The sequence below is a fragment of the Actinia tenebrosa genome, unplaced genomic scaffold, assembly GCF_029948245.1.
Source record: "Actinia tenebrosa isolate PJP-AT-01 unplaced genomic scaffold, QUT_ActTen_1.0 PGA_scaffold5__44_contigs__length_20552954, whole genome shotgun sequence".
Lineage (NCBI taxonomy): Eukaryota > Metazoa > Cnidaria > Anthozoa > Actiniaria > Actiniidae > Actinia > Actinia tenebrosa.
In genome coordinates this window covers 7681508-7704858 of record NW_028292582.1, presented here as the reverse complement: position 1 = coordinate 7704858, position 23351 = coordinate 7681508, and the positions used below count along the sequence as shown (strand labels likewise).

Sequence of the window (23351 nt, the reverse complement as noted above, 5' to 3'; positions counted from 1 at the left end):
CCCAAGGGGGGAGGGGAAGGAAGATGCGATCGATATGACTATGCGAGGAAACAAAGAAATGACCTCGACATTGAACCTGCCGTGTACAATTTTCTTAACTTATCTGGCATTCGAATAAAGTATTTGTTTCTTGAAGTTTTTAAAATAAAATTGAACACTGGTATATTCGACGTTTCGACGCCCTCCGGCGTCATTTTCAAGAGTGAAAGTAAAGCAAAGTAATAATTTGAACACATAAAATTCTGTAAATCCTCATGAGAGTCTTCGTACATGTTCAACTATTTGAATACCTTCGCTTTGAGTGAGTCCGAAGAAGGCCTAATTTCTTTTATGAGGAGAATTCCTTACATCTAGCATTTATCCTTTTATTACATTATTTTCTCATTTATTTTTACAACTTTAATTCATTAATTTTTACTGTAATATTCAGGGTATATCTTGGCAACATAAAATCACTCTTTAAAACATTATCACATGACATACCTCTGTCAGGTTAGGTCACGTGATCATCATGCATCACGACGTCATGTAGTAATCGCTGTTGTGGTATAACAGTTCAATGCTACATAAAAGTGCAAAAAATAGCTTCCGGCCAAAATTGAAATAAAATGAAACTGTAATAATTCACCCCGGAGAATAATGCGAGTATGTAGGCCATATACAGGTTATTGTTTGTGCCGATTGTCAAGTAATGCAATGTCTGTCCTCTCCTTTGATAACTCCATCTCTTGATACGAGTAATGCAATGTCTGTCCTCTCCTTGATAACTCCATCTCTTGATACAAGTAATGCAATGTCTGTCCTCTCCTTTGATAACTCCATCTCTTGATACAAGTAATGCAATGTCTGTCCTCTCCTTCGATAACTCCATCTCTTGATACAAGTAATGCAATGTCTGTCCTCTCCTTTGATAACTCCATCTCTTGATACAAGTAATGCAATGTCTGTCCTCTCCTTCGATAACTCCATCTCTTGATACAAGTAATGCAATGTCTTTCCTCTCCTTCAATAACTCCATCTCTTGATACAAGTAATGCAATGTCTGTTCTCTCCTTCAATAACTCCATCTCTTGATACAAGTAATGCAATGTCTGTCCTCTCCTTTAATAACTCCATCTCTTGATAATCTGATGGTTTTTCAGGCGCTCCTTGCAGTTTCTCTTGCTGATCGAGAAAGAGAACGTCAATGAACTAAGATGTAATTGTCTTGAAAGTTTCAAAACTAAGTATTTGCCAAAGGAACCTCAATGAAGACACTAATGCCCTTAAATAATAGCATCGAAGAATCTCGTATCTTGAGCCAGGATTGTTTAAGCATGCCCTACTGACTGTCTACGAGCCATGCTAAGGTCTGATATGAACGTGTTGTGAGGTCCGGTTACTGCAGCTCGAGTTTCACCAGCACTTCCCCGGTAACCACTTCATGAAGAAGAAGACGCTCGACCCAGGGTCCTTTTGAGTTAGTTTTCTTTCGAAGACTTGAAAGACTAACCTCTGTTCGACCAAGAAAATCTGAAAACGTAGATATAAAACAATCGTTATCCTAGCACCAGATAGTTACATGAAGCGTACTTTAAAACGTACCGTTTGGTGAAAACAAGTCTCTGTCAAACACTGTGATGCACAAGACGTCTTGCTCCATGTCTTTTATGACGAAGCTCATGGTGGAGTTCCACTTGGGGTTGAGTGTTTGCGGACAGACCTTGGTCCTGTGTTCCTGGCTACCCATACTGACTTCACAGTAGGGATCACTCAGACCTGAAGAACATTGATATGTAAGTCAATACCGTCTATCTTGCACGCAGATGAACAGATGTGAACCCACCTGAAGGATCAGAAGCAGCAAGATCCTTTCCTTCGAGTATAGTAACGACTAGTGTACCGATGCCTGGTGTACGCAATGAACGAGCTACGAAAAATATCAAACAAATCCATGTTAATAACTTATACGAAATGAACGAGCTACGAAAAATTTCAAACAAATCCATGTTAATAACTTATAAGAAATGCACTTGGAAAAGGTTTTTTCTTCCCCTCATATAATGGTGATTGGTTGATCATGTAGTACACTCGTCCTGCTCAAAAGGTAGTCCTACAGCACTATACTACTAAGGGTTACAGATACAGCCACATGTCACGCAAACTACCTACAAATTCTTGGCTTTTGCACGACAAGACTCTAGTACTACAGCAAGTCAATTTTGTTTTTAAAACCCTCGTCGGGCAACCGATGGGGACTGCGCAACGCCGTTGTGAGAAGACAACAACAGATTCTTTCAAGAAGAGTGCCGCGCTTGATAACTGAGCGGGAAGAGCAGAGAAGGCAATTTAGATCGAATATGCGCAAGTATGGTACCTTAAACTGAGACAAAAAGTCTGTCACGCGAAGAAGGCAACTTACATCGAACATGCGCAAGTATGATACCTTAAACTGAGACTAAAAATCTGTCACGCAAAGAAGGCAACTTACCGCATCGAACATGCGCAAGTATGATACCTTAAACTGAGATCAAAAGTCTGTAACGAGAGAAGAACACATCGAACATGCGCAAGAATGATACCTTAAGATAAAAAGCATGTCACGCGACATGTCAGCCTACATACAGGGATAGTGACATGTTCACTCACTCACCTCTGTGTGCTTTCAGCCTCGTGAATCGTTCTGTCTCGATGTAATGTTCAGCAGCCTTCTCCAGATGCTCGATCCATTTGTTTCTGCATCAACAGTATTAACATCAATGTTATTCGAGCTCGAATCGTGATTGGAACAGGGATGAAGAACAAACTAACGGTGGCTTACCTTTCTAGTTTACTGTCCGTTTTGAGAGTGTAAACTCGATCAATGTGAGAGATTTGAAACGAGTAGTCGTCAGCTGAAAATAAGTAAGACAAGATTGACAAATAATAATCATAAAATGACGTGAATAATGGAATCAGTGGAAAATGCAATCCCCCAACGTCATGCTGTCAGTTGTGATTGCTGCAAGCCGTTGTTGTTGCTGTTGCTGCTGCTGTTACTATTGCTATTGCTATAAGTGCTGTGGTGACTTTTTTTTTACGTTTTTGTTGCCGCTGCTGCTTTTGCTTTTGTCTCTGCTGATGTTGATGCTTTTGCTGTTGTTCCTGCTGATGGTGCTGCTGCTATTGTTGCTGATGTTGCAATTCCTATTGCTGTTTTTGTTGTGACTGTTTTTGCGTTGTTGTTGTTGTTGTTGTTGTTGCTGTCGTTGTTACATATATATCATAATAATATTGTTTACTTACAGTTAAGATCTGCTGGTCGCTTGACAACAACTTCATTCAGGAAAATCGGCTGAATAAACAGAGAATGGATACTCGTATATCAACCAGATCTTTAAGGTACAGATTCATTCAGCCTTGGTTCTCCCTACTTACCTTTCTGTATATTGTATATTGCGTAGCTGCTTCATTGGCATCAAGTCCTATCTTCTTTGACAGGTTACCCGTAAGAGAGCTTTGTGGTCGCGTGAACAACAGAAAGTCATTGAAAAGAAAGGCCTTTAGTTCTTTACCACTCTTGACCTGGGAACATGACAGACAACCTGTCAATCAAAGTACAAAACAAGGCAACAAACACAAGAACCAAACACTACCTTGTAAAGAGTCCCTGAGTATATTAGCTTGCGCGGTCCAAGGCAGTTGGTCGCAGAGTTGAAGATGAGTTGCTAATGAAAAAGAGAAGATAATCATTTATAAAATGATACGAGTGGTCACGCCATACTCGATATAAACATGGTACATACCTCACCCAAACCTTCTAGATTGACATGTGACTGAAGCCATTCTAGACGGTCTGAACTTTCTTGGGAACGAACACCTTCATTCACCTGATGACAAAGATAAAGTTATCCATTCAGAAATGCTGGATATGGGTTGCCTGTGGTAGTAGGATTCGTACCTGGTTACACAGTTCTTCAGCCTTTTCTAGAGCAGATTCCAAGTTTAAGCGGTCAGGATGATCTTTAGGCGTGTACTTCAACAACTACGAATATCACAAACACTGTTATCAAAACTAGTCATTTAATGCGAGGCTAGTGGGACAAGAGTGATACTTGGTAAGTAAATACAGTTGTTGCTATGGATACCTGTCTTATTAGCAGTGGGTACTTGCACATTCTCTGTAAAGGTTTCAGTAGATAGCTGCTCAACGGTAGACCCATAGCACGAGGCTCTGAACAACATTTCTACAAAACAAACAAACATATAAGAATTCACATGGATTCCCATATGGTCTAGCGGTTAGGATTCCTGGCTTTCACCCAGGCGGCCCGGGTTCGACTCCCGGTATGGGAACACTTTTTTTTAACCCTTCCACCATTTAATTTATAGAATTTTCCTTTTCTGTTCGTACCTTTTCTAGTTGTTTAAATTCTGGATTGGTTTCGATTTTTTGTTGAATAAATTGACAAGCCTTGAGTTGTCGACTACAGAACCTGACATACGGCGAGAAATGAGGCAGCTAAACAACAATAACAACAACAAAAAAAGCGTTAGTCTCAATGGGACGCCTTAAATAGTTAGAGCATTTCACAGACAAGCCACCAGCTCAGAAACAGACAAAAAAACAGACTAAATTTCCAATTATAAATGTTGAGTCATGATCGCGCTGATGAATATATAGGTTGATATACGATAGAAAAGTAACCAATCACAATGCGCCATTACCGATATTAGTTTCATAGGGTTAGACGATATGATTTCGATTACCTGTTCACACATGAGATCTCCAATCATCACGATAAGACCGTTATTCCTCATTTTCTTTCGAACCAGAAACGCCCTGAAACAAAATTAGACGCTCGTGCTCAGCCATGTGGGATCCCCTACATATTTGTTTTGCGCATGCTCATAGATATAGTTACACTCACTTTAGTAGTTTCGTGTTACAGTGTATCAACTCTTTCCAGTTGACAAAAATTGTTGAAAGTTCTTCCATTGTTAGGAGGTTTGACTCAGCCAGTGGGTTATAGAATACCTGCCAATAGAAACAGGAATTTGTTATTCGCTATATTAGGAATTAGAGAGCCGTTCCAGTGCAAACGATATGAGGGACAGTACCTCTAGGGTCAGACTAAGATGGTCTACATATGTCTGCTCTGTGTTGATCAATTCATAGATTGCATTCTGAAAAAACAACATAAACAAAAAGTCAATACGTGTTATCTAGAAACACGCCGCTGCCACCAATGGGCAGTTACGTGATGCATGTACCCCATGACTCTAACAAATAATTTGGAATCGGAAAATTCACAGTGTAATAGATATTTTTAATGCGTAAAACGTTATGAGTGAGATCTCCTCTGTTGTATACCTGTCTTTGTCGCTCGACGTCAGACATTGATGCCAAGACTTTTGCATCGAAGGATCCAGTCCCTGTGTGGATAAAACAGATCAGGTTACTACACGATAACATGATACTACTCAAGGTTTAAGCAAATCCAGAATTCTCACTACAGATTTAAAACTAAATATTATTTTCTTGTCCTTAATAATTCCTCACGGATTGCTAAAAATATACTTTTTACCATTTTGCAATTCGCCAAATCCACTCGTCACTGTCACCGGTTTTTTTCGCGCCATTTTCCTGCTCATTTGTCTCTTTGACTTTTGATAAGAGAACATACTACGAGCTGACGATCGCAAACCAGTTAAACCGGTAAAAAACGAGAATTCCCCTGATTTAAAGCCCATTGTTCACTCCAGTACTAGAGTGCAGACTTGGCTTTATATTTAGCGAACTACCTCGTCAAATTTTACACGTTGGCAAGTATAACCTGTGATATTTTTAACCGGTGACCACATCCCTTGATGTCACACACACACTGTCACGATTAGTATGTCACGCCTAATACGACACCACAGAAGCACATGTCTATATATTTCGGGAGGAAATTGATTTTGATCCTTTTTTCATAAAGTAAAAAACTAAATATATTTACCGAAATGGGTTTCATTGATACGAGTTTCATCTTAATACCAGGAGCAGAACATCTGCTTTTTTCTTACGTGTCACTTGGAACCAATCACAAAAGATAGACATATTTATGTCAATATATTTAACCTTACAAACCATTATGCAAGATGACATGAGAAATATAGTTGTCAGGATTGTTAGAAAAGAACCGCAGTTATTAAAACTCGAGCTTCAAAAAAGAACGATTTTCATCAACAGTTTTCATCCCATCCATGATTTTTAAAAAGAAGAAAGGAAAAAAGAAAATTGCGATAGAAAAAGAAAACATTTCCTTTTTCGTTAAAATATAATCCTTGTAAACCAAAGGTTGGAAATTCTGGGCATTTCTCGCGAATAAAAAAATAGCAATTTACTATCGAGGAAATGATTAATGCCGTGTTGAATATATACCATCCATTAATTCCAATATTAAGCGATTAGACAACCGCAACATTCTATTTATAGCAAGTGCTGCAACAAGTAACAGATATTGCATCAGTCATAGAATAACAATATACTAGTGGTTGTCATAGTAACTAAGATATACGACATAAATATAGTACCGGATAAATGTGAGAAAGAACGAAGAATCGACGAACAAAAATGCTTTGGGAACGAACGCTGGCTAAAAAGGCAAAGTGACACAACGACATTTTGAATACTAAAACACAAACCATTTTATTGGATCAATATTGACAAAGAATGGTTGGGAGGGAGGGGTGGGTGTGTACTGTTTGTTCTAGGAAGTGAGTAAGGTTAAGATTGTACTATTGGATGACGCGATCATAAGGGGTACGGCGAGGGTAGTACCACGTAAATACATTTGAAATACAACACTTTGAGTAACAAACAGAGAAAGCTGTCCCTAACCTAGAGGGGGAGTCCTTTTTCTCTCTCGTTCTCTATGGGACCCATATACATAGATTTGACTGGAATTCCTTCAAGATAATGAATTCTTTTTTCCATGAATCTAAAGAAAACTAAGCTTAAAATGATAAAAATAAAGAGTAATAATTATCCACATCCTCTCTCCGCTCAGTGGCTTATATCTTATTCATCTTAATGATCAAAGGTATTAATTTTTTATTGGATAAGAAGTAAAGTATCTCGATCATTTGATTGCATTGTATCATATGATTAAGTAACTACAAGCAGTAGCGGTACAAGCAGGCCTGTTTAGTTCATTCATTTTATAACGTGTCTGCTCCCAAAGCATTTCTGTCGACTTTCTTCTGCCAGAATTCCTGGAAGAAAATGAAACCCGCATTAACTGACGGAAAACACCTTACTAGAGTATGCTTTAATGTTATAGCTAAAAGTATCGACACTAGTAAGATATGAACGGTTGGATGACGTAAGGTTACTGCACGGCCGGACGAAGTTAATATGCAACATTCACTAAACTGAGATAAGCTATTTGATTATCTTAGCATAAAGCATCGTATAATTCTCACAATGGTTTATTATTTGGTCTCTGTTGATAGCAACGTTTCTATATTATATTTTAAATATCTATCACTGAAGAAGAATACCCTATTTTATTAACGACACTCTTTATATTCTGTTTCTTGTTGTATATTCTATTTCTTCTTGTATAGGAAACCTAGTTCTTCTCAAATAGCTAATCTACTTATGTAAACGAATGGTATCCATAGTCATAAACGTCATGTTAGACAGACTAAAGACAGCCCTATGGGGAGGGGGGATAGCAAGTTAGACGTTACACGATAGCATTGTGATTAACGTTACTAACAGAAATGCCTCCTGATGAATGGGACTAACTGGATGCAGACCAACTTGGAATATCATTCTCTCAGATATTAATAATACATTAATGAGTTATCACAAACTATAACACAACATATTTGGTATTTGGTAACATGATTAGTTGGCAACAAGAAACAGTGTGGCTGATTTCCAAGGCAACCATACAATAGACAACGACTTGAAAGATAGCATATCAAGAATGAAATCTATCATGCTTTTATAATCTATGATATTATTATTATTATACATACACTGTGTTGTTGATTCTGGCAGGTCACTTAATGCTTGTACGTAATTAGAGGGAAACATTCCCACTTGTCCATTCATTTCTCCCTTCCACCAGTCTCCGTCACGGCTAATGACATTGATAACACTCCCTTTGTAAAAGGTAAGTTCATCTTGATTCTGTGCTGTGTATGGGAACATGGCAAGTACTTGTTCTAGTTTAGCATCTGAAACACAAACACTTTATATTAGTTGATGAAAATAACTCTTATTTATGGAACTCTGAATCTCTCATTAGGGACAGAAGTTCATAACTAGAATGTCCAGATATGGACTTCTGGTAGAGACAAAGCTTACTCACAGATCAAGTTGGCTTATTTCATTATGAAGTCACATGAAAACAATCTTTTAACACAAGCAATAATCATGGTAATAAGGAGACAAAATGGCAACAACACAAAGAAAGCTGTAAAAACGTCTTCTAAAGGTCTATTCCACTGCGATGTAAAATTACTTGCAAATTGTTGTTCTTAACCATCCTGTTCCCCTTATGAACAAGCTGTGACGTCACCGTTAAATAGGGCAATTGGAAGTTAAAGTGTTTGGCTTTAAATAGGGGTTAAGAACTGGATCTAAAATTTTTCTTCGTTTTATACCTGGAACTGCAGCTTTGTTGGAGGGTGGAACTTCATATATCTGACGGCATAAATACAGGAGGATTACTACATGAATACAGTACATTTCAATAAGGTTAGTGATTAAACAGGGTGTAAGATACTTACATTTGCCTCATCAGAAGGCGTCGTTCCCCCTGGCGCAGTGGGTGTAGGGGTGGGAGAGGTTGATTTACTGAGGATTTTCACATGGGTTGATGGGAATATACCACTCTGACGTTTCTTGCCACGTGCCTAAAAAGACAAAAACTGAAGTCTTAGAACAAAGAATATTGAAAAAAAAAACAGACTTAAATAAGTTGCTTGGGGTCTTAGACATGTCTTCAATCTTGGATTTTTAAGTTACCTGTAACTCGCCATCCCACCATCCACTGGGGTCTCTCTTGTTAACACGGATGAGTTGCCCTGGGGCCAAGCTTAGCTGATCAGGTGATGTAGCTGTGTATGCTGTGATTACTGTAGCAATCTCTGTAAATCAATCGATAGTGAGGATTTATGAATTAGTGAATGGATTAATGATAGTATGATGATAGTGTGTAGATCATGTCATGTTTTCTTTACCTGGTTTTGATCTTTGTACTGCTACAGGACCCTTCAAAAAAACAACATCAACTTGTTATCATCTTATACTAAGATGTTTCTAGCAAACAAACACTGGATAAGGGCGGATCGAGGGGGGGCAAAGGGGGGCTAAAGCCCCCCTTCAGCAGAAAAAAATCACAACAATACTGAAGAATTAGATGCTTTTTTTTATTGTTTTCCGTTGTGTTGAAGAACGAAACTCGATTAGCCCCCCCCCCCTAAAATTTTGGCTGGATCCGCCCTTGCTGGGCTCCATATTACATGTAATAGCGTCTCTCACTTGATGCAAGGATTTTCCCAGATTCTCCACTTTTCCTCCATCCACAAAACCAATATTAACTTATTCAATCTGTAAGTTGGCTGTGCCCCAACCCAGATCAGCCCAGAGGTTGTTTCAGGGTTGGATCTGTGAGTTAGCTGTGCCCCAATCCAGATCAGCCCAAAGGTTGTTTCAGGATTCCACAAAAGCCATCTTTACTCTTATTTATTTATTTATTTATTTGAATGTTGAAAGAAAGCTGCTGAAGAGTCGTGGTGGGACCAGCTTTACATTTAGTCATTACTACTTGAAGAGGTTACCTCATTTTCCACTTTCTTCACATAGTTGGCAGGGAAGAGGCCATGTTTGCCACGCAGCTTGCCTTCCCACCAATCCCCATCTGATTTAGTTATACTTATGACATCACCCTGTACAAAACTCAAGTCTCCTTCTTCTCCATCGTAAGGGTAGAGGGCAACACACTCTGAAACATGACCCATGTCTAGTCAGTACTACAGCATAAGAACAAAAATACAAGTGCTACATACTAACTCACCAAACAGGACTGGTTGGTTTTGCTCAGATCTGGTCTCAGAGACTGGTTCATTTACAGGAGAGAAGTCACTGTTAATGACGTCTGATTTCAGCTGCAAACTGTTGAGGAAATAATAATAGAAAGAGTGAAAACAAGTAAAGTTCTGCTAGAAGTAAAAACATTTCTTGTACAGGGTATCAGCACTGTGGTGTTAATTATGGCAGAAGATGTGAGGTAAGCTTTACCTTGGGAGGGTAAGAATGAAAGCCCTCATTATGTTTTACACAAAGTGTGAAATGAAAGGTAGCATGACACTTAAAAGGGTCTCCACTAGTGAACCAATCAAATAGCACAGATGTCTCCAGAACAACACTGTTAGAACATGCATGGAAGCCATTTAAGAATACTGCAAATGTTTATCTAAATATAGTATATCTGCTTACCCAGTAGTTGCAGTGTTCTTGGCCGTATTACTTGTGAGCTTGACATAAGACTTAGGGAACCATCCTACTTTACCATTCAATTCCCCAGACCACCACATGTCTTGCTGTTCTGTGATGGAGATGAGGTCCCCCTTTGCAAAGCTAAGCATATCATCTTTCTTTCCTCTGTATGCATAGAGAGCCACTGCTGTAAGTCCTTTAGGAGCTGGAACACCTCCCTCTGCTCTTGGACCCTGTGAAATAAATCCACATCTCTTGGTGATCAAGAACGTTTATTATTTTCCATAGTGCTCCATTATGATGGCATGACCATGCTTCACCTTCAAGGCTGTAGCCACCACTTTGAAAGTGGTCTGGTTTTTAAAGAAGCTGGTCCTGTATTTTTGTTTTCTTGTGTAATAAATATTTTTTACAAGGGAAAAAAATGGTTCTGAAGGTAAGAAGTGGTGCAGTTAAAACAAGGCCAACTGTACTGGTGGCTATTCACTATTTTCCATACATTGGTTCACTGGTCAAACACAAAGCACTCAAGCTGTAACATTATATGATATTGTGTGACAATGCATCTTTGTTTAACTAGTTACGTTATAGTTAATCACATGATTGTAATCGTATATATATACACATGTACGCCAGATATATATCAGTTCGCGTACTGATCAATACATGTAGTATAGAGTCAAGATAAAACAAATAAATCGAGACATAACCAACCGAAGACTATCACATGGATGTCAGAACCGGGATCAGTTAACTTACTTCGAAGAACCTATTTGTAAAGCCAAGTCTTCGAGAGATTACACCCGGGGATTACACAACAATAACACCGAGGTCAATTTTCAAGTCGCCGCCACGCATCATCGTATTCATTAGTATATACATCGTATTGTTCAGCAAATCCAGTACGAGAATGGGAGATCTTTCAGGCTTCGAAGCCCCAAAGATGGATTGGTCGTCTGGACCAGATTTATATAACCGTTTCAAGCGTTTTAAACAGAAATGCGAACTCATGTTTGATGGGCCATTGAAGGGCAAAACTAAAGAGCAAAGGATTAACTACCTACTGTTATGGTCAGGAGACTATGGACTAGATCTATACAACACTTGGACATTGGACGAGGAAGAGCACAAGGACATAAATGGATATTGGAAGAGATTTGAGGATCATGTTAAGCCACAAGCAAACCCTATCTTGAACAGATTTAATTTACGTAATGTGAGACAAAACGGCAGACCGCTAGACGTCTTTCTGACAGAAGCACAACTCATCGTACAAAGTTGTGGATTTCCCGTCGAACTACGAGATGAAATGCTGAGAGACACTCTAGTTTTTGGCACTGGCTATGAGACTGTTAGAAAGAAATGCATTGCAGAGGGAAATTCATTGACGTTCCAGAGAGCGAGGGAAATCGCACGAACCGAAGAAGCAACACGTGAACAACTTGTCGCGATGAGCAACGCAAGCCATGAAGTAAATGCTCTAAAGGGTCCACAGCGACAAACGCAAAATCAACGCAAGTATGAACAGTACCCTACGAATAAAGAAACTAAATCGACGACCAAGTCCACGTGTCACCGTTGCGGGAATGAACAGCACACAGCAAACCGGAAATGCCCCGCCAGCGGTGTCGAATGTCATTACTGCCACAGACGAGGACATTTCAGTAAGATGTGTAACAAGCGCAGACAAGTACACGAAATAAACGAGGAACCAAGTCCTGAACACTGTGAAGAAGATTTTAAAAGATTCTTTATGGGATCGCTTGAAGTCGACGGGTTACAGAGTTCAAGTCGCAACAAAGTGATTACAACCGTTAACGTCACAACAAGGCCATTCCACAAGAAAATGACAAGGTTATCATGTAAACTTGATACGGGCGCAGAGACCAATGTTATGTCTAAAACAGACTTCGACAAGATAATCGCTTTACCGAAAGATAAAGTACTCGGGCCACCACATATTCTGACCGCGTATGGTGGACAGGAAATCCGTTGTATCGGTACATGTGAACTGTACGTACACTACAATGGGAATACTACGAAGGTACCCTTTACTGTAACAGATGTACAAGGGCCTGCCATGCTTGGATGCAACACGTGCGAACAACTTGGACTCGTTACAATCAACTGCAGCATTGAAACATTCAACAAGCAAAAAGGAAAGTTGCAAGACAACCGTCCTCTAACCAAAGAGAGACTCATACATGAATACAAAGACCGTTTTGAAGGTATTGGTACCTTTGAAATGAAGCCATACCACATCACCTTGGACCCAAGAGCAGAGCCGGTCGTTCACCCTCCTAGAGCAGTACCTATACATTTACGCGAACGTTTCAAAGCCGAACTTGACAACATGGAGGAACTTGGAGTTATAGAAGCAGTAAATGAGCCTACAGACTGGGTCAACAGTGTAGTCCTGAACGAGACAGTCAACGACAAGGGTGAGATAACAAAGCTAAGAGTGTGCCTGGACCCCAGGGACCTCAACAAATGGGTAAAGCGAGAGCACTACCACTCTAGGACGATAGACGATGTAGTAAGCCAACTACATAATGCTAAATTCTTTAGTATTGTTGATGCCACGAAGGGCTACTGGCATGTGCCTCTTGACAAAGAGAGCTCGCTGCTCACCACGTTTAACACCCCATTCGGCCGGTATCGATTCACGCGAATGCCATTTGGACTAAACGTATCGCAAGACATTTTCCAAAAGGAACTCGACTCATCCCTAGAAGGCCTGCAAGGTGTTACAGGCATCGCTGACGACAACTTCGTGTATGGCAAAACAGAGAAAGAACATGACGACAACTTAGCCAAATTAATGTGCCGCGCAAGAGAGAAGGGCATAAAGTTCAATAAAGACAAAGTGCAAGTCAAATGCAAAGAAGCGAGTTTTTTTGGACACACATGGACACCTGAAGGGATTAAGCCAGATACAAAGAAAATATCAGCCATATTGAACATGCAACCACCGCAAAGCGTCAAGGATTTACAGAGTTTCTTGGGCCTTGTTAATTACTTGACAAGGTACTCCAGCCGTCTAGCGACAATCACAGCACCACTAAGAGAACTGACCAAAGCTGAAACAGCTTTTGTTTGGGATACAGAACAATATAAAGCCTTCCAGGATGTCAAGAAAGAAATCGCATCAGCTCCAATACTCCGGTACTTCGACAAGAATGCTGAGACAACTATTCAAACAGATGCGTCGCAGAAGGGACTAGGCGCAGTCCTCCTACAAAATGGCCAACCAGTATGCTACGCATCGAAAGCACTCACAGATACAGAATCAAACTACAGTAACATTGAGAGAGAGACGCTAGGCGTGGTATGGGGCCTAGAACGATTTCATTATTTTATATATGGGAAGCACTGCAAGATAGAAACTGACCACAAACCTCTTGAGTCAATCTTCAAAAAGAAACTCGCTAGCTGCCCCCCGAGGCTACAACGATTGGTGCTCCGCGCATTGAAGTATGACGTCACAGTTACATACGTTAAAGGAGCTAATGTCCCCATTGCAGACGCCCTCTCGAGAATCACTCCACAAACAGGGCCAACCATTGGAGAACTACCAAGAATAGATGTCCACTGCATCACAAAGACCCTACCTGCCTCGCCTACAAAACTTAAACAGATCAGAGAAGAGACAGCAAGGGATTCTACCATGTCGCTTCTCAGAGAAACCGTGTTTAGAGGATGGCCTGATCAGAGAGGTAATTGTCCAGCAGCTCTATTAGACTATTGGAATTTTCGAGAAGAGCTTACTATCGAAGATGGTATCCTCCTTAAGCAAGACCGAATCATCGTCCCACCCAAGCTACGTGCTGACATCTTATGCGCCCTCCACCAAGGCCACCTAGGCATCGAAAAGTGTCTTCTCAGAGCACGATCATGTGTATTCTGGCCTGGAATAACGAAAGATATAACGCAAATAGTTGAACAATGTGAACCATGTCAGAGATATCAAAATAAGAACCAAAGAGAACCAATCTTGCAAGCTGATACACCCAGCCGACCATGGGAAACACTCAGTTCTGACATGTTTGAGTACAAAGGTAAGCACTACCTACTAGTGGCTGACCAATACAGCAAGTTCCCAGTCATACGTTACCTCACAGGTACTACCTCAGCAGCCGTCATCAGCCACCTGAAGAGTATATTCGCAGAGCATGGTATTCCATCACGCATTATAACTGACAACGGACCGCAGTACAACTGCAGAGAATTCAGTTCGTTTACAGCAACATATGGTATAGATCATGTGACAAGCTCACCTTTGTACCCACAGTCAAACGGTTTTGCTGAGAGAATGGTGCAAACCATAAAAAACATCCTGAAGAAGTGTGACGAGCGAGGTGAGGACCCATACTTGGGGATCCTTTCGTACAGGACAACACCAGTCAACAACAACCTCAAGTCACCAGCAGAACTTCTTAACAGTCGAAAGTTCAAGACCACTTTACCAGCTGCACAAAGAGCATTCCAAACTGGAAATGATAGGGACTAGATCAGAGAGAGTCTACTTGACCGACAAGAACAGCAGAGTAAATACTATAACCGTACCACTGGAAGAGTACAACAACCCTTATATGGTGGGCAACCAGTGCGCATGTATGATCACAGATGGAAGACATGGGAGCCAGCAGTAGTACAGCAACAAGCTAGAGAACCAAGGTCGTACCTTGTGAAAAGGCATGATAATGAAACTGTATATCGCAGAACAAGGTCTGACTTGCGACCGGATACAGCAGTACAAAAGCAAGATACACCACCAAAGCCACCAGCAGATGACCAAGTACCACAAAGTACTAGTGGCATGGACACGCCCTCAAACTACACAACTAGATATGGACGGGTTGTCAAACCAACAACAAAGTTTGACTTGTAGTTCGTTGAGAGGAGGATGTAACATTATATGATATTGTGTGACAATGCATCTTTGTTTAACTAGTTACGTTATAGTTAATCACATGATTGTAATCGTATATATATACACATGTACGCCAGATATATATCAGTTCGCGTACTGATCAATACATGTAGTATAGAGTCAAGATAAAACAAATAAATCGAGACATAACCAACCGAAGACTATCACACAAGCGAGGCGCCAAGGTACTTTCAAAGGATTATTCAAATTTGAACCTTGCAACCTGGACTGAATGCTTTGTGTTTGACCAGTGAACCGATGTATGGAAAATAGTGAATGGTTCTGGCCTGGTTTGTTGGTATCGATATATAGACTATATGTTAAGTGTATATAGACTGTGAGTGAATATATAATAAGGCCTGTTCTTATCACACTTACATCTGTGGTAGTAGTATTAGTAGTCATGCTGGTTGTGGTAGTGGTTGTTTCTCTAGCAGGATGCACATTCATATGTACATCAGCACTTTCACTACCACCCCCAAGCTGTTGTGATATTACTGCTACAAGTGACTTGACTGAAACATCTGGTACTTTCTCCCCTGGACTCGTCGTCTCTGGGCTTGTTGTCTCTACATGTCCTGTGGACCTCTTGGCCTCGTCTTCTGTAATACTCTCTACGTAGTTTTCAGGGAATAATCCAAACCTATCTTCACTTTTACCTCGTAGCCAGCCAGGAGGTGCTTTCATGTTATCAAGGTCTACCTATAATATAAACCATCAAAGTACTGTATAACTACTGTCTCTAAAACTAGTTCTGATGATGTTTGCTAGTGACCAATCTGAAGTTAGCTGTAGACTTTAAAGGAAGTTTTGTTACTGAAGAAATAAAAAACGTGTGCTTGTGCTGTGTGGTTTCAAAAAGTATTCACTCCCAACCAATCTTAATGTGAGAGTTATAACAGTTTATTTAAGATGGTTCAAAGAAAAAATGTCTCATTATTCAGAGTAGCAAGACTAGTACATAATAATAATGTACTTACTGTTACAATGTCTCCTTCATCTATTTTCATCTCATCTGGATTTCGAGGATCAAAAGAAAACAACCCTCGGTAATACTGTACATTCTTTTTGGCAGGTCTTGGGCGTGGTCTGGGCACTGCCACTCCTAAAAATAACAAGAAAATGACAGAATAGTATAGATTATTTTATAAAACAAATGAAAGTATAATTAATATGATGGTCCTCAAGTCAGATACAATACATGTATGATACTGTGAATTCACTAATATTATGCCAACAACCTACTGACAACCTGTTGTTACCTTTTTACCGACATCCTATTTCACAACCTACCAATACCCTACTAACAATGATTATGGGGTCATATTTTTGACTATTTCCTATTACATATACATGTACATTATGTCAAGATGGGCATGTTGAATAATAATAGTTTTGTATTATTTTTATCATTTTAGAAATTACCTTTTTTGGTTGCAACTTCTTTGGTCTCCGAGGTAGTAGTAGTAGTTGTTTTCATACTCCAAGTCTGAGAGACGATATTCTCTTGTTTCTTGGCTGGCTCTCCCCAGACAGATGCTGGTTTAGAGATGATATTCTCTTCTTTTTTCTTAGCTGGTTCACCCCAGACAATTGCTGGTTGAGTCTTGACAAGAGTCTGTTGTTGCTGTACTACTATTTTATCTTTGGTGAGTAATTGTTGATCTTTTCTTCTCGCTTCTGCTTCTTTTGCCTCCTGCATGCGCCGCCTGATCTCCTGGTCTTTTCTTTGTTGTTCTTGTTCTTTTCTCATTGCTGCAACAAAAAACCATGAAGAGTATGTTCAATCATTAATAGTATTAAGATTAATGTCAAAGAACACCAGCACTGTCGGTCCAGCATGTCAGCATTAGGTACCTTCTTGTTCTCGTTCTTTCTGTCTTCTATTCTCTTCTTCTTCTCTTTTGCGCTTTGCATCCAGTTCCTTCTTCATTCTTTCTTCGTCATCTTTCTTCTGCTTCCACATGGTGTATTCTCTTTGTTTAGATTCAACTGTTTGTTGTAGTCTTGTGTTTTCTTCTGTTAGTTGTTGAACATTATTTTGAGCTTCCTACAATACCAAGAGAAATCACCATCTCCATTCATCATCTCCATGTGTCATTACAAAGGCATGTACATAGATTAGGTTGTAATGTTTAATCAAAAATACAGTGTTTACAGTCGTTATAGTACAGTACATACAAGATTACCTTAAGCTGTACGTTCCAGGAATCAAGTTCTTTAAGTTTCTCATTCAAATCTTTTTCCAGATTATTTTGCATTGTTTGTTTCCTCTTGATGGCAGCCTTGCTGTCCTGTAGACTTGCCATTGCGTTACCATGAGCCTCTGCTATTGACATAAAAATATATACATTTCAATAACATGTATCAAGTGACTGTAGAGCTTTTTTGTTTTGTACATGGAGTGTACATTTGCTGGTACATTCTGACATTCTGCAAACTCACAAAGTCTTTGATACTAGTTAACAGGGATCTTTATAATACTACATGCAAATAGACAGACAGACAGACTAAATGCCAACCATGAATACAGCATAAATCTCTACTCTCTGAATATAGACTCTCTGGATCTGACAGTTTAAAAGACGACTAGGTAAGACAGTAAATAGATTATTAGTTCTGCCTTGTCTTACCCATTTTACTTGTATCTCTTTTATTCAACTCAAGAGACACTCTTTCCTTTTCATTACTCAGGGCCAACAGACGTTGCTGATATTCCTATGGAGGGAAAAAAGAATCAAGCATTATTCTACAACGAGCTCTAAACATTATGTTTAGATGGTATAGCATTAGTTACTCATACCATCACTGACACTTTGCGACAATGCAAAGCCTCAACTGTACACAACCTCCATGCATTCCAGTAAAGGTTAGTTGGTACATCTTTTGTCATATTGTTAAATTTAAACATTCTTGGTAACTGTGAAGCTGAAACAAGGCTTGGTTTGAGTAAATGGGTAGGTAGGTATTCAACCATGCAACATAATGGTTTACAGTTCAAAAATTTACAGAGTAAATGCAGTACTTACCTTAATTTCACACTGTATTCTGTTGATATCCATTCTACACATTTCTTTTTTCTGGTTCACATCATTCAGTGTTGTCTGTGCTTCTGTACACAGCTGTTGTTCTTGATCAAAACCCTGTTGGGCTGCAGTTTTCTTGCCAACCTTCACAAAAAGGAAAACAAAAACCATTGGGACTCAGTGAGAGTACATTGTCTTAGCGGAAGAGATATCATTCAATGACAATAGTTGACAGTCAATAGCTGGCAGAGCAACCATTGGTTACTGATATATACTCTGAGCACAAGAGAGCTTTTCTCATGCTGTCAAGTAATAGAAGTTTAAATATTGTTGCTTTGCTGTCGTAGCTGCCATGTCAACATTTTATGTTTATGCAATTTCACATTATCATTGTCATGAAGGGTTGTTGCTGCTATTATTGCTACACGACAAGGTATGCAGTGAAATTTCTCTCAATAATCTAAAATTGCTTTGCCAGCTGTCATTGCTACAGGACAAGGTACTCTGTGAAATTTCTCTAAATTGCTTTGCTAGCTGTAAGAAAACAATTTCATCATGTATTAGCATGGTTTTAATTAACTTTTGAAATAATAGGAGAAGATCATGGTGGTTTAAGCCAGCAAAATTTGCTTAGTCACAGGAGCATTCTCTAATCTCTAGACCCTTACAGTCAACTCTCGTTACAGCGGACATCCTCGGGACCGTAACTTCATGTTCGTAGGAGCATCCTCAATAGCGAACATTATTTACGGTCATTTCTTTGTCAGTATTTTTGTCGGGTATTTTTCTCCTGTCTGTAATAGCATGGTGTCTGTAATATTAGGGTGTCCGCAAGGTGAGAGTTGACTGTACTAAAAACTTGATCAACATGTAGGTGTACGTACCACAACTGCAAGATCATCCTTCAGGTTTTTCTTCCTTGTCTTCAGGTTGTTAACAATATCCTGCTCTAAACCTTTCTGATTCAACAACTCTTCTTCTTTCCTCTTCTGCCATTCTAGTTGACGTTGTCTCTCAGCTTCTATTTGTTGTGCCAGTCTTTGTTGTATCATCTTCTTTCTCAAAGCTTCTTGTTCTTTTTCCATTTCTAGTTGTTGTTGCCTCTGTTTCTCAAGCTCTGCCTGCCGTCTCTGCTCAGCTTCTAGTTTTGCTCTTTGTTTTCTTTCTGCTTGTTGTCGTTCTTTGGATTCTCTTTCATCCCTTTCCCGTTTTAATTTTTCTTGTAAATCTTGTCGTCTCCTTTCCAACTCTAGCCTTCCTTTTTCAAAATTCTGTTTACGCTTGTCTTCAAATGTGACTGAAAAGAAAGCATTTCATATGTCAACCATTATAATTTGAGGTATTATTTCATATTCTATATAAATTAACAGATTAACATTACTATTAACATATTGGGGCATATTTCAGCCGATAACTATTGTCAGACAAGTATACATGTAGTTTATAATGTTATAGATGAGGATCAAAAACATTACTTACATATTCTCTTGTCCTCTGCCATGCTACCTGACCTTGATCTACCATCAAGGCTAATGTTACTACCAGACCTATCTCTCCCCTCACTTCCAACACTATCAGAGTGCACTCTACCCTGGTAAGCCAGCGGCAGAAGCTCCTGGGGTACTTGATTGGGTAACTGCTTTCCTTGCTTGGCCATATCCACAAAAAACATTGCCAGAGCAAATTCCTCAATATTTAGTTGACTGTCTTTATCTAAATCTGATAAACTCCTGATGACACAAGAAAAAGCACTGACATTTAGAGCAGTTTTCACATAACTATGAAAAGCTCAGTGCTGAGCTGTGATTTTGATTTTTTCTACAATTTTAATTGGCTGATGTTTTTCTCACATATCGTGATTGATCTGGCAGTACTGTGACCGTGTCCATGTTGTGTTCATGCCATGCTTTGAGTCATAAAGGTTTTTCCATGTTATATGCCAATGTTGTGACCTATAAGGAGTAATCATTCAATATACCAAACATTACGAGCACAGATATATTAAATTTGAAATCCTTCATTGTTTTCCTCCATTGCTCTTATGGAAATGATTGCAAGTTAGTTTTCACATAGAAGCTGGTGTTTCGAATTACAAGGAACAACAAATAACTATAAATGGCTCCTCATATGTCACAACATTAGCATATGACATAGCTTATAGAAGCCACACTCAAACTATGACCTTTATCGGGTTATTCAACATCTTACCCCATGTAGATTCAATACTGTGAATGTTAGTCAGAAGGGTAATAGGCGCTTTAATACTAATGTAAGGAGTATAATACTCACCATATTTTTGCCAGTAATGTCTGTGAAAGACCAGACTGGATCAATACACTCCTGGCTTGCTCACCTACAATTATATAAGATATTAAGCAAGTAGCATAACATGGTTAGTTCCATAGTTTTTATATCAAAGAATAGAGACACAAGCACATATTCTATATTGCTTGATAAAATAATTATTTCTACCTACGAATAAACATGTTCATGGTATCTTACATAGTTTAAGATAAAATTAATAATGTAAACAACATAAGAAACGCATAAAACATTTAACACGCCATTTATAATATGTGTAATCTTTTTTTTTTATGTACCTGATAAAACTCCAGTATTTTTGAAATCAAGAGACTTAAACATCTGGTTATACTTAAGTCTTGCAGCAGTAGTAATCGTATTTGAACTAGAGGTATTCATTGTTCCTTGTAAAATATTCCCTTGGCTTAATGATGACTGTGGCTGGATGCTACTGGTCATTATACCAGGTCCATTAGAAAATCCTATGTTTGTTGTATTAGTATTAAACCCTCCACCACTTTTCATACTGAATGACGACGATGGAACACCATATGATGTTGCTGATGATATATTGGGTTGGTTCATACTTGACCAGGAAATTCCAGATGATGGTGCAGGTGATATATTTGGTTGATTCCAGGAAATGCCAGAAGATGGCACTGGCGATATATTTGGTTGATTAACTCCTGACCAGGAAATACCAGAGGATTTAGGTAATGTCATACTACCAGACAGGTTCGTAAAACCATTTGTCACACCCTGTGGACCGTAGCTAGGGCTAGCTTTCTTACCAGGCTGGTTACTGGCAGGTAATGATGTCATCTTAACTGTGTTCGGTAGGACAGTGGGAACTTCAATTCCTTTAAGTTTGTTTTGTATAAGGTGCATTGCAACAGTAAATTCTTGCATTGTCATCTTGCCATCGCGATCAAAATCAGAAAGACTCCTGTAACATAACATCAACAGATAATACATCATCATCATCATCATTATCATCACCATGACCAGGTTATCTACAATGAATGCTTACCATATTTTCCCCAGGACGATAGGAGGTAGGTTAGACTTGAGAAAGAACTGTTTTGCTTGTTCTCCTGCAAGTTGATTAATAAACATGACAGTTTCAACAAACAATTGTACAAAGCTGCAAAATAACCACACCCGGGGGAAGGGATATGAGATATAAATATAAAATTAATCCTAAGTTCTATTATACCCCCATAACTTATAGATTGGTTATGGGAACACTAGCTTGGTGGAGGAGGAAAACCAGTTGAAAATTAATCCAACTAATTTATTCATATTTGAATCTGCAGTCTGAAAGCAGTCTGATACTGTAAATGTGATCATCAAATGTGTTGGCATGATCAAGTCAGCTTAAGCATAAGTACCATAAAATCAGACACTGTCTAATATATCGAAGTAATTGTTATATTCACTTCATTACTAGCATGAACACTAAATAATAATAACGGTTATCCACCGCCTAGGTGTCTGTGTTCGATAATCGACAATGATCGAGTAACAGAATAGACAAATACTAAACATGTGGTTTTGAAGGAAGGTGTAAACACTATTATAGTTTGTAATGTTAAAGTAATTTGAGGTCAAAAGGAACTCAGCGATAAATCAACGACATCCCTCACCGGATAGAAAACCGCTCATAGGTTTTAGGCTTTGAAATGTTGTTTCATGCTTCATTCTTTCTTCTGCTGAGATGACCCACGGCCCTGGTAAACACAACAAGTTCGATCAGAGATATATTATATTGGTTGTATTAATCAAAACCAGAGTGCGTGAATGAGTGAGTGAACAAGTCAACATGAATCAAACGTATCTGTCACTGATTCAAACAACCGTATTTTGACTCTAAAACTCTCGAGCAGAATAACGATTGAGGTGCATACCTTGAGAAGAGCCAATGCTAGCCATGATCAGTGTATTCCCTACCAATCTGTTAGCTCCTTTTCGACATTGTACGCATATTGAGCTTCACAAACAAGAAATAGTAGTAGCGGTTGTCTTTCTAAGACTTCACTTTACAGCGACATAACAACATAATCTACGGCTAGATTACAACCAAAACGATACCGATCGACACTTTTATCATAGGACAATATACCCACAGATACTCAGACACATCGGAGTCCTTCTTGGTGATATTTTAAAGGGTTTAAAATAAGAAAAATGTTGACAAAACGAGACATGTATTTGAACGGGAGGAACAGGCCGACCTGATGGCATCTGACCAACACTACTGCGACTGCGCACAACTCACTACACCCGGCCACAATGGCATTCTGGGTAGGAGCAGAAGAATCAAGTGAATGAATGGGAACCGGAGAAAAGGGAAAGAATGAAAGAAACTTGATAAAATAGAAGAAAGAAAATAAAACCACTACATAACAAAAGAAAACAACAACAAAATCAAAAAAGAAAAAGAAAAAGAAAGATAGAAATGAAAAAGAAATAACGAAAGAAAAATATGGCCCAAGCAGTTCACGATAGGATTCGAATATTCGCTTCTCTTTTTCATATTTTTAATTATCATTTTTTAAATATTATGAAGTAATAATAGCCAGAGGGGACTCTAGGTTAAGGCCCCGTGCCACACGTATCCGCAAATGGATAC

At 39.1% G+C, this 23351-nt stretch overlaps 1 protein-coding gene and 1 non-coding gene across 3 annotated transcripts; one reads left to right on the top strand and one right to left on the bottom strand.

Moving 5' to 3' along the window:
• Positions 1-351: 351 nt before the first annotated feature.
• Positions 352-22973, bottom strand: LOC116291310 (intersectin-1). Of its 2 annotated transcripts, none has more exons than XM_031698476.2 (38): positions 22627-22973; positions 22366-22449; positions 21750-21813; positions 21019-21665; positions 20708-20771; positions 19898-20148; positions 19303-19715; positions 18422-18562; positions 18026-18110; positions 17582-17721; positions 17250-17442; positions 16818-17147; positions 16373-16497; positions 15771-16094; positions 10460-10692; positions 10038-10135; positions 9802-9965; positions 9202-9232; positions 8987-9108; positions 8749-8874; positions 8623-8662; positions 7993-8193; positions 5333-5394; positions 5080-5145; positions 4890-4996; positions 4729-4801; positions 4373-4480; positions 4107-4205; positions 3920-4003; positions 3765-3848; positions 3615-3686; positions 3397-3543; positions 3265-3313; positions 2801-2873; positions 2633-2715; positions 1826-1909; positions 1585-1758; positions 352-1512 (listed from the first exon to the last, which is right to left on the bottom strand). In XM_031698476.2, exons 1-38 carry the CDS (start codon positions 22649-22651, stop codon positions 1379-1381), a joined length of 5400 nt encoding a protein of 1799 aa, XP_031554336.2. In that variant the 5' UTR covers positions 22652-22973; the 3' UTR covers positions 352-1378. The 2 variants fall into 2 exon arrangements, with proteins under 2 accessions (XP_031554336.2, XP_031554337.2); XM_031698477.2 differs by having other exon boundaries at positions 17582-17718.
• Trnae-uuc (transfer RNA glutamic acid (anticodon UUC)) lies at positions 4243-4314 on the top strand. The gene has a single exon. It is a non-coding gene; the product is annotated as a tRNA-Glu (tRNA).
• Positions 22974-23351: the final 378 nt, after the last annotated feature.

Excerpts from the sequence above, each read along its gene's own strand:
- LOC116291310 (XM_031698476.2), bottom strand. The coding sequence starts at position 22,651 with ATGGCTAGCATTGGCTCTTCTCAAG. Across the intron at positions 9,233-9,801 it reads TGAAGAAAGTGGAAAATGAG|GGTCCTGTAGCAGTACAAAG; the intron begins GTAACCTCTTCA and ends GTTTTTTTGAAG. Across the intron at positions 3,687-3,764 it reads ATCTAGAAGGTTTGGGTGAG|CAACTCATCTTCAACTCTGC; the intron begins GTATGTACCATG and ends CTTTTTCATTAG.